At 40.8% G+C, this 11,721-nt stretch overlaps 1 protein-coding gene across 4 annotated transcripts in view; it reads right to left on the bottom strand.

Moving 5' to 3' along the window:
- Positions 1-532: 532 nt before the first annotated feature.
- Positions 533-11,721, bottom strand: part of LOC144701080 (Tetratricopeptide repeat (TPR)-like superfamily protein) — a 76,763-nt gene continuing 65,574 nt past the window's right edge. For 3 of the 4 annotated variants that reach the window (XM_078572769.1, XM_078572770.1, XM_078572773.1), the window contains 5 exons: positions 10,369-10,496; positions 10,154-10,259; positions 4,542-4,604; positions 1,009-1,080; positions 533-923 (listed from right to left, as the gene is read on the bottom strand). In XM_078572769.1, coding sequence (XP_078428895.1) covers positions 714-923; positions 1,009-1,080; positions 4,542-4,604; positions 10,154-10,259; positions 10,369-10,496 — 579 coding nt within the window. In that variant the 3' untranslated portion in view covers positions 533-713. The remainder of the gene's footprint in view (positions 924-1,008; positions 1,081-4,541; positions 4,605-10,153; positions 10,260-10,368; positions 10,497-11,721) is intronic. The other variant, XM_078572772.1, reaches the window with a different exon arrangement.

Raw genomic sequence — 11,721 nt, 5'->3', positions numbered from 1 at the left:
ATAATCCAGAAATGAATACATATTTTCATATTAATTCTGCAGATTAGATCTTGTGCTCCCCTTAATACTAAGAAAGAGTGACTACTCATTATTGAAATAAATGAAAGAGGTTTTCTCTTGAGTTTAAATCTAACAATGAAATCACCACAGGCTTAACTTTCATTACCTAGTGGGCTGGACTAGTTATGGGTCAAATAATCCTTTAGACTGGGTTTAGATAAATTATTTGAACAATCTGATTGGAATTAGCATCACAAAGGTGCACTAGTAGAAACGAAAAGTACAAGATGGCTTTGCATATCATTTTATAACTTTAGAAAAATAGTCATGCCAAATATTTTGGTAAAATGGGAATTTATAAAAAAATGGTCATGTCAATAAAAAATAGAACTCTTTAAAAATAAATTCTAATGAGGTCACTAAGATCGTGCACATGTTAACTAAAATTTTCTGATGATAACACTATTACAAGAGTGAGACACACAATTTCAGATGGCCCTGCAAGCTTAAGAAATAATACTTGAGATGGAAATAACAGGAAGATAGCCCAAATAAAGAACAAGACAGATGAATGATACATGGGGTAATTTTCTTGAACTAATAAAATAGGACATGATATAACACACGGATCATCCCCATGGTGAGAGAAAATTTCTGATCATATGATGTAACCATGTTCCATCTATTTTTATTTAGCAAAACAAAAAGGGCTTCTATGGCACCTCCAAGCTTGTGGTCAGATTCCTTCTATCTAATATATCATTCTCTATACGTTTGACTTCTTCCATGAGCTCTTTCAAAGTCATACCATGCTGATCTCTCCTCGCGCTGCTGCATTCCTCCAACACACTGATGAGCCGTCTAAGGCAAGAAAGGTACTCTTCTTTTACATCCTGGTACTTCAACAAACTCCAGAGCTCTTTCTGAATGGATCATTGTATCATTAAAATAATTCAAATCACCTCATGTACAGGAATAAGAGTTAAATTGTTGCCAAAAATGAGATACCTCTCTATAAATTGCAATACACTCACGAAGCACATGCTCAGACTTGCTAGCAGCATTTAGCAGGGGTTGCATCTGGAGAAATGTATTTCATGGTAAGTCCGTAATAAATAATGGATCATCTTGATCATAGAATTTCACATTTCTTTTAAATAAAATAAAATTGTTGATACCTTAACTAATTAACACATCGGTATAGATATTAATGAAATGAAGCTGGACCAAATAAAAATTAAGTAATTTACTGTAGAATATATCCATTTTGTGACAATCTATTAAAACCATCCACGAAAAAGAGTAGCCACATTGTCCCACATCAAATCTGGAATGCCAGTTCTTCCCATGTTGGGACCCTTTATGACCCATATTGTCTTATAACGTGGATCATAAGATCCAAAGTTCGTCCTTCAATGATTCATTTGGTACAAATAAGAAAATCATCATTAATGATCATAATCCAAAATTTAATGAAAATAATATCGTGGATCAACAACCTGGGCCAGGTCACTGATGATGGGAGATCATACTGGACAAAGCCACACATCCAAACAACCAAAGAGGAACAGGAAGTACTCCATGTGCTAGACACATTCCCTGCTTCAATATCATCTGGCAGTATCTGAGTACCTAATACTGCTCCTTTCCAAGCATAGCCCTCATCTAGAAGAATAATTAGGAAGTTCCACCTTCAGGCAGAGAGTTCATGTTCACCCAAATCTCCTCCATATTCTTTGATACATAACTCGAGGAAGAAACATATGCATAAGGGTTTTTGTAGGAAGACAAAATGAAAATAATGGGCCATTCCGTAAAGTCAATAAATATCTTCACTTCAAAATATACCCTAAATATTTCCCACCTTTTCTATTCAGCAGAAGATAAGTTAACTCTATCCAGTTAGCAGCCTACATTTGGTATTTCATGTTTCTCAGTTGAGAAAAGATCTAGGAGACAAGACATTATTGACAAAATGGGCAGGTTGGATTATGGGTTCAGCAGAAGACATGGTCACCAAGATCTTGAGGGACCATTACGGCATAGAGATGAACTGGGAATAGTGGGCAGTTATATGCAGAGAGGCATCCAATTTATGGTCGGCCATGAGACAGATCTTCCCACAAATCCAGAGGTTTTTTGAAGCCAGAGTGGGGAACAGAGCATTATTCTGCCATTGGACGGATGACTGGTCGGCCCGGGTTATGTTGTGAGAGGAGTTTCCACATCTATTCTCTCCGACCCGTAACCCTCAAGCCTATGTTTGAGGCGGTCGGGATGGCCCATGGAACCCAATTTTCAATGGGCTCTGTAAGACCAGAGTGGAGGAATTCATGAGCATGCATTAGGTGATATTATGCTTGAGGCCTAAAGATGGGACAAGGGACTGCTGGGTATGGAACGAACCTTCTTTTTCATTTAGGGAAGTGTACAAGAAGCTCAGAGTTGAGTACACTAGAGGAGGAGCCAGTTAGTAGAATGTGCAGATATTTGGAAGAGAAGATATTGGGAAGGTTACTTCTCAGTAAGCAAGTTATGAAACAGGGCCTCTGGAAGAGCATGTACCCAGATGCATCTGTAGAGTGTCCAATATGCACACAAGGTGAGGAGAATCTCTCATCAGCTTTTTCAAGTGTTTGTCGCCCATTTAATTTGGGGTCCGCAGAAGCTCACAAGAGTGTATGTGACATCCGATGAAATACACTAGGGATCGACCGGGGGAGGAATTTGGAGAGGGACCCTTGGTGTGGGGCTGGCTCCTCGTGGTCCTTTTGGAACAGTGTCTGCACTGTAATGAAGTGAAGGGAAGGGTCACATCGTTGGACACTGTCTTACATGTTTTTTTTCTTTTTTTTTAAAGGATAGGGGAGATCACACAAAGTCGGTGACCCTCCCAGTGAGATAAAAATATATTATTGTTTAAGTACATGTAGGGCTTAAAAGGACAGCCAGGACCTTGGCCCTAGGCTTTTACACCATGAAACTGTAAAATCCCCAACTTTTTGTATCACCACGTCCATCGATGCTTCTCGTTCGTTGAAGATGACTTCGTTCATGTGCAGCCATAGTGCCCATAGCACTGCGAAGGGTCGAACCTGGCCCTTTGCCCCCTAGGTACCCCACTTTGTATAGAGTCCCAAAAGACCTCTGATGAGATATCCACCGACTTGAGTGGCTCACAGGTCCATACTGTTCGGGCAAAGGAGCAGTCAAAAAAGAGGTGAGCACAGTCCCCATCACCGTTTGAGCATAGAGCACACAGTGCCTAAGCTTCTGGGAGCCATAAATTCAAACAACTTTCGTCACTTGTCTTCGTCGGAGGAGTAGCCGACAGAAAATTTTCACCTTAAGGGTGAACTTTTGTTGTCATATGATGCGACACGCGTAGAGGATCCTCGGTTCCTCCCCTGTCTGTTTGCGACTGAGCTTCGCTTAAGCATCTCGAACAGAGAAGGATGCACCTATCCACTTCCACCAATCTATGATGTAAAGGGTTTTCCTTCTTACTTGTTTCAGAGGAGTATAGGGTGGGAAGAGGATCAGTTTGGTTGGCCATGTACATATTGCTCATATAATACTAATTTTGGGTTCATCACCTTTTGCTGCTGATCTTCCCTTTTTTTAATTTTTTTTGGCATTAATGTCCTTTCCTTAAACACTTGTAACCCTCTCCCCATGGGATGTGGGACAAAAAGTTGTCCTGGAATTGGCAAGGAGATCATCTCAGAGGGGGTTCAATTGCTGATCTGGGCTTCAAACCAGTGATGCTCTTATCTCTCTCTCTCTCTCTAACATTGCAGGATAATTCCCAGATGGAGACTTACTGAAGGTCTTCATCATAAATTGATTACTACACGCCCACTCACAAACTTGCACATGCACTTAAAACTCTTGGGGAGCTTCTGTGGCTATGGATTTAACACCACTCCTCCCTATCGGATGATAATTTTGCTATGCATGAATTTATGAGCGAACATGTGCTGCATTAGTGATCTAACTGCACAGCCTTGGGATGGAAATGCGTTGAAAAAAAGAGCTTATAGAAATAAAAGAGGAACCAAGAAGGTGGTAATCTTCTTTGAAACTGGCCAACTAGCGAGGGAGGCCGTCCTGTGGCTGGATTTGGGACAAAGGCATAGGGTGCACATTAATTTGTCAGGAGCAATAATCAGAAAGGAAAGATCTGTGAATGAAATTCCGTTGGTCATCGGGAAAACTGTCATCAACGATCAACACTCTGTTTGGTGACATTTCTTGTGAGAAGAAAATCAATTTATATCAGAAACTCTGAATAAATTAAATCCTTTAAAAACAAAATCAAATAAAAATACAGACATAAAAACATGACCGATTACAAAAAACATTTGATAAAAAGCACATAAAAATTAGATTTTTTTCAAACAAAGAATTCTATGATCAAAAGGAAAATTTTCTGGTTAAAAAGCTTGAAATACATCAATATGGACAAAAATGAAAATATATATTGAAAAGTGGTTTTCCGGAGATACATATATTACTAAGATGGATAAACATCAGGATACCATTTCCTTCTGTATCTGTAACTTGGAAAGTTCTATGAGGCCCATTGCACTGAGAGATTGAATCTGCGAGCATGATAACAATGCCTTAGTTGTGCATACAAGCTTATCACTGTCTCATCTTTCAAACATATAGTTCTCAGAAGCAATTATAGATGACAAAAGTTCTGAAACATCAGAAATTTAAAAATTGCAATTATTCTGCATTCTTTTACTCTTTTTTTTCTGTACACAGAACACGGCAGTGGCAGTGTTCTTCCCTGACTGCAACAGTGGATACCAAGGGTTTGTAACTGGAATTCAAATCGTGATTTTATCAAAGAAGAAAATTCATTGAAACAACTGATACCATTTAAAAATGGCCATAAACCTAATAGCCTGGACTAATCTGAAAGATCATTCCATGTTGTTGAAATCTCAGAATAGGGTATTGGTTTATCATGTGAAGATCGATTAATGAAATTCATAACTATCTCAACAGAGTTTTTATTTTATTTTTTGAACATCCATGGGCTAAGAACCAATCATCAAATTTTGAGCCCTCCATATCAGGTACCCCATCTACTTGTTCCCAATATCATGACGTGTTCTCTCTGGAACAATCATTTCCATCACACTTTAGTATAATTAAAAAACCTCTGCCAAAGTGCGGGATGGTACTTTCATCAAAACAATATCCTAGTCCATGCTCCCATCTGGATTTGAATTCTTTCTCAATCAACTGGATTTTCTTCTTCTGTCACAAACAAGCTAAGTATGTAGACCTGTTTCCTTTGTCACAGAATCCCAGCATTCCTGATAGATTATGAGTCATGTTAATCTTCTCCTTATCACCTCTGTTTTATGGCTTGCCTTATGTGAGCTAAAAAGCCCATGATCATCCTGCCTAGTACTCGTTTGCTCCAAGCTTCCCTGAAATTTTACTGTTGGAAATAGGCTCTGAAAGAAGCATAGTAATTTCACTGAAATCCACTGGGCATGATTCTGATGCGAGCCAATCATTAATTGCAAGAAAACCAACCAGAATATGTACAGAATTTTATGTAACAAGTTGAATAATCATCTTCTAGATTATACATCCAAACCCCCTTTGAGAATATAGAACTAATTCCCCCACCCTTGTAATGCCACCATTGGAATTAGGCTCTGAAAGAAGCATAGTAATGTCACTGAAATCCACTGGGCATGATTCTGATGCGCGCCAATCGTTAATTGCAAGAAAACCAACCAGAATATCTACAGAATTTTATGTAACAACTTGAATAATCGTCTTTTAGATTATACATCCAAACCCCCTTTGAGAATATAGAACGAATTCCCCCACCATTGTAATGCCAATCGTCAACTACCAACGGTCTCATTGAACGACCAAACTGAATGCAACCTCTCGCCTTGGGAACACCTGCCCCCTTTCTGAAGATCTCAAGCACACAGGCTTCATCTCCTTCCTCTCTCGATCTGCCTCACCCTCTTCTCTTGGCCGTAACTTCCAAGAAGAAGATGATGCCCTGTCTTCCAGCCTCCGACAGGCCCTTATTCCTGCCCTGTTAGGCGTCAAGACTGCCTGTCGCCATGACTTTCCCCCTGTTGACTGTTTTTGCCTTTAAATCTGCTTATGTCAACACATAGTATTCATGTGCTGACCTGGTAATGATCGGTTGGATCACCCTAACTGATATATTATCTTCCTCTTCTTCTTTGCATATGTTTTCAAGTAGGAGACTGTTCAAACGGTGATTAGAAACATGTTGTCTTGAAGTTTTGGTAAATAGCATGCAATGATTCATATTCAGCTTGATCATCCAAATTATCACCGTCCTGCCAGATGGTCATAACTTGTAGGAGTTCTCGTGCGGCTGGGTGCCCCAATTACATCTTGAAATCAAAACAACCATGAAACAAGTATCATTCCTTGGTCCACACGGACCATTATAAGGTTAGTTCTTCCACCCTGATCATGGACATGATTATCTTACACATTTCCATGAACCAGTCCTCCACACACATGATCCATCCTTGTTTTTTTGGCAAAGGTTGGGGTTTGGCATGGCCAGACGTCTCTTGCACAATCATCATAAGTTCCTTGTGATTCACTCTTGGCACTACTCCCCACATGCTTGATGGATCTCGAACCTACATCGATTTTCCCTTTTCTTGTAGAGCCATTGATCTAGGAAACTCAGAATCTTCCTTCTTGATAGCAAACTCAGTGATATATTATTATGATTTGAAAAATATTTTTGCAAAACATTGGACACAAGACTATACATGTTAATTTAAGTTATGATCCAGAGGACCAATATCTCTGAGATCCGGCTAGAGGGAGTGCTCTCATTTGGGCCATTACAGGGTCTTGACCAAACCAGCAGGAGGCCAATTTCAAGGCAGACAGGTTAAAAAAAACCATGGGCTCTCTCCTCTCTCCATGATATCCCAAAAGATACCAATTGAGCCTCCTAATGCCCAGGCCCATCGTGGTGAGGTGAAACAGAGTAGGGTTAGGTACTCCCTAAGATGGTGTGGTGAGGGTGTGTTTGCAGCAGAAGTTCTTTGGAGCAGTGTGATGTAGCTCATACATGTCTCTCATTCTGCATCAAGCCCATTCCAATTCTGACAATGAACGTCTGTTTCCACTAAGAAAGAAGATGGAAAATCAAAAAGAGAAAGTACTGGAATAGAGGACTGCTGTTTTGAGTGGGCGGAAGGTATGCAAGGCTTTCTTGCTCCATTTAAATGTCTCCTTTTGAAGGTGGTGGTGAGTGGCCCAAAGATGGACTGTACCTAAATAAAGCAACAGTAATAACCAGTGAGACCCAAAACTGATTTCATCTCCTTCAGATTGTTTGCAGTCTGCCAGTTAGTCATAGTGGTGATCTTGTTGCGATAGATGGAGACAGATTCTGGGCATATCCAGTGACCAAGATACTCCAGATGGCGGCGTCAGAACGAGCACTTAACGTGAATGATTTGGAGGGATTTCTCATGGAGCATGTTGAATACCAGGCAAAGGTGCTCGGAATGGTCAGCGATAGTCAGACGGTAGACGAGGGTGTCATAAAAAATCAGAAGGAAAATGCAAAAATATGGATGTAATATAGATTTTATTAAGATCTGGAATGTTTTCAACACATTTTTCAGCCCTAACCGTATCACCAAACTGGCCCCCATGCCTGTAAAAAGTAGTCTTTGCTGCATCCTCCTTGTGCGTATGAATTTGATGTATCCAAGATGTAGGTCCAGCTTTGTGAAGATGATGGTTCCATGAACTTCATCCCATAGATATCTAACTAAAGGAATTCAGATTTATTGGCAATGGTGGCTTGGATAAATGCACGACAATCCACTCAGAAATTATTTTGGTTAAATAATTTATTGAGGATAGCAGTACAGTCCCTTTGAGATGGGCACTTTTCCCCATTTTAGGAAGATGGTTTGATAAATGCTTCACTCTGGTGGAAATGACTTGGATGATTTGAAGACAGTTTAAAATATGGCCTTGAGGTCAGACAGTATCTCCTCATTATCTTGTCCTAGGTGTGGGCCTAGATGGCAATTTGGAAAAGCCACAGCTTGTTGTCTTTGAGGAGATCTTTATGCATTTATTTGACGGAGATCCTGGATCAAGGAATGTCGAGGTTGCCCCTCAGGGTGATCATGCCACCTTCCACTTCATGTTTCATGCCGAAAACATCCAGTTAACCGAAACCCTGCACATGGAGTTCAGTCACTGCATACCTAGCATGACATCCACAGTATCAGCACTCGATGGTTTTTTATTCTCAATGATCACCAGGTCTCCATCCACCTGACCTGCCAATGTAACATTTTGGTTTGTCCAACATTCGATGAGGATCATCACGACTTGATTATGTATAGTCTTCACCATTTTCATAGTTTTGGGGACTGTAACACCCTCCACCAAATTAAGGAGACTTCAATACGCTGCATGGTCATACACATCTTCTGTCATGGTATTGTCATATTCCTCCTTTGAGTGTTCAAATTGCAGTCCCACCGAGAGGACCAGGACCTGTAATTTTTGTCAAGTGATAAACATAGGCCAATCACATTGTGTTCCTGGGGTTGTGCCGATGTGAGGTTGGTCTTCTTTTGCCCAGAGGTCTTTTGCTGTGGAGTAAGGAATTTGCCACCCTGTCGGAATGCTGCCAGGGAAATAATGCCCAAAGTCAAGGTGGGACTGGGCATGGTGGAGGAAGGGTTCTCATGGGCGCTGAATAGTTGTGACTGTTTGGGGTAGTTGCACCATGGAATGAATGAGTATGACTATATCATGCAGGAGGGAACAGAGTGGTTTCATCGGGACAACTTGATTGGAGAGAGTGGTAACATCAATAATCAATGCACAAGGGATTGCATGTTGGGGGTGAGCTTCGTGAACTCGAGAGTGGTGTCAGGTCAGGGCACAATAGGCGCTGGGCCCAAAAAATCATTGGCTCTGATACCAGTGATAGATACCACCAGTAGGGAAGGAGATAACCAAGAGCGAGGCTGGGGAAGAAGAGAAAAAACATTAATCAAGCACCAAACAGCTTACATAAGCCAACAGCCACGCTCACAAGGGGAGTGTCTCTCAGCCAGTTCCCACAAAATTCAGTCTCAACCCTATAGTTCTCCCCCTCACTCATTTAGTAGCATGATTCAACCCTTAACTCACCCACCCTTGCCTAATGTAAACCAACTTAGGCAGTTCATGCTGAGTTGACCTGTTGGGTCCACAACAGACACTTACTTATGGGCTACTCTGATCCCCTAATGACAAAAATATAAGCCTCAGGCGACAAAAAAAACTGCCAGATGCTATCTTTGGGATTCCAAGAGCCTCTCCAAAATGAATAAAAAATAATTATACATATTTTTCAAAGGTTCGACACCGGCCATCTGGGAGGAGGTGCAACCGCATGAAGCCAAGGACATGTACAAAAAACCATTTGTCTTGTTTAGAAGAAATTAGAATCTCCACAACCATGAACTATCGTTACGAGTAGAAGTTCGTCCAACGATGACAAAAACACCAAACGTGCTATAGTTGAGCAATGTACGTAGCTGGTTCTGAAACCTTCCAAGGTAGAAGTAAGGAACAAGGGGGAGTGTAAGAAGAGATAGATGATAGAAGACTCAAAGGAGATCCCTCGCAAGATCTCCATTCTCTGGTCGCAGGCCCGATCCCGCTCCCAGCCCTCAATTGCAGTTGCAACTGCCTCTGCCAAAAGTCGCTTCCTCCTCTTCTCGTTTCCTGCTGCTTGTATTTATTTTCTCCTCGCACGTGCAATGTTTCAGTATGCTCGTGAACTCTTGAAGACTGGGTTCTCTTCTTCTTCTTCCGTTGATATTGCTTGGAGAAGAAACGCCTTGTATCACAAGGTGGAGACTCTGAATTTGACTTTATGTTCAATAGAATTCTAAAATAGAATCCATAAAAAAGAGTTTCCTCGTCATAGTCTCTTGACAATTATGATTGAGAGGGAACTCTAGATCAATACTTCATATCTCTTATATCAAACTGTGATTGAAACTAGCATGAATTTCTGAGGATAAAATCGAATGCAACCACAGAAAAAATAAGTGTCACGTGTACTGTGCAAATACAAACTTACTAGTATCATCAACGCCATTCTGTAATTCTTCTCTGCATCATCTGGGGTCCTGATATTCACAATATTTCTTTGTTCTATCAAAGGATCCAACTTTGCCCTTGAAATCCTGTAAATGGCCATGGTAAGTAAAAATCTGGTACTTCCAGTAAAGATGTAGTTTCGAATTTTTCCTGTTGAGGGCATATATTTTTTTATTTTGAGAGACAAATTGGAACCTTTTTGCGCCCTCTAAAAGAATGTCTGCATTCTCAAGTGCAACCCTTGCCTCTGACAAGTTATTCTTCATCAGCTGACCAAACTGTAGAATTTTTGTTCTTGCTAGATGAAGCATATTAGATGCAACCTGTAAGATTCCAAATATGAGAATGTCAAAAAAAAATTTCTGGATTGTACATAGAATAGTAAAATGGTATCAAAGCGGAAATAAGATATACGACAGCAAGATCAAGATTATAAAAAACAGTTTGATCAAGATCAGGGAACACCACCGTCCTCTGCCACAGGCGGCGGTAACAGTTGGCTTGAGGAGTAGCTTTCTTCGTAGGGGAACAGTGATTCAATTGAGTTGAAGGCCACAACAGCTTCAACAGAGTTGAACTTTATGAACCCCATGGAAGTTGACGTAGTACACGTCCCATCCTCAGCAGAGTCAAGACTCCTATAATTGCCTTACCGTTAGTTAAAGGCCCATAACTAGTTAATTTTAAGTACTTTGTTTTGGTCTTTAAAAGGGAAGGTTCGGAGAAGAAAGAAGGACAACTGGTATTTCGGGAAAATAATCGATACTCTTTCTCTTGTGTTTTCCATTCTGACCTAGCATTTCTGCTCCTTTCTCCAAAACTCTGCCACCGTCAGAATCTGTTGGAGCACCCAGGTACCTATCCTTTCTTCAAGCGTGTGATAGTACTTGGTGCCCAATTCGACCGTGGTGTGTTCTATGTTTCTCGCTTGTGTTCGTTTCATTACTATCTTTGGAAAAGTTTCATGTGCAGACGAACCTTTCCCTGAGCTCCCAGAATCCATAGCTTGCGGTCAGATTTGGCAGACCACGTCAGCAAGTCGCGGAGTATTTTCCTACCACCGGTCAAAGGGGTTTTTAACAAGTTCAACTTATTAACTGTGGACTTCACCGCATATCATTCTTTTTTTCAGGCTATCGGAGGCGGCTTTTCTTTAGTCTGCGTCAGGCACAGAGTGAAACCACAAGAGACACCCCCATGGCAAACAAATGAAGTGAGAAATAACGATGATGAATCATCACATCCAAACATGCAATGAATTATGGTCAAGACTTGGGCCTGTCATTATTGGAATCAAGCCAAATCAGGAGCCTTTAAAAAGGGGAAGTTGGTTATCCTGATTCTTGTGGAAGATGGAGAGCGAGTGAAAGATCTTGGAAGCAGGAGTCTCTATGTGATTGGGAGTTTCTCCAAGTGACTCCACTGTCAGATGGTGCTATGAGGAGGTGAGGGAACCTCCGACCGAAACGCAGAAGGTTAGCAACCTATATTGTGAGAGAAATCTGTCAATCAGAGGAATCATTTCATTTTGATCGTTATTCTACTTCA

This window comes from Wolffia australiana, chromosome 3, assembly GCF_029677425.1.
Source record: "Wolffia australiana isolate 7733 chromosome 3, ASM2967742v1".
NCBI lineage: Eukaryota > Viridiplantae > Streptophyta > Magnoliopsida > Alismatales > Araceae > Wolffia > Wolffia australiana.
The sequence above is the reverse complement of the archived record's forward strand: the minus strand, read 5'-3'. Positions and strand labels throughout refer to the sequence as shown.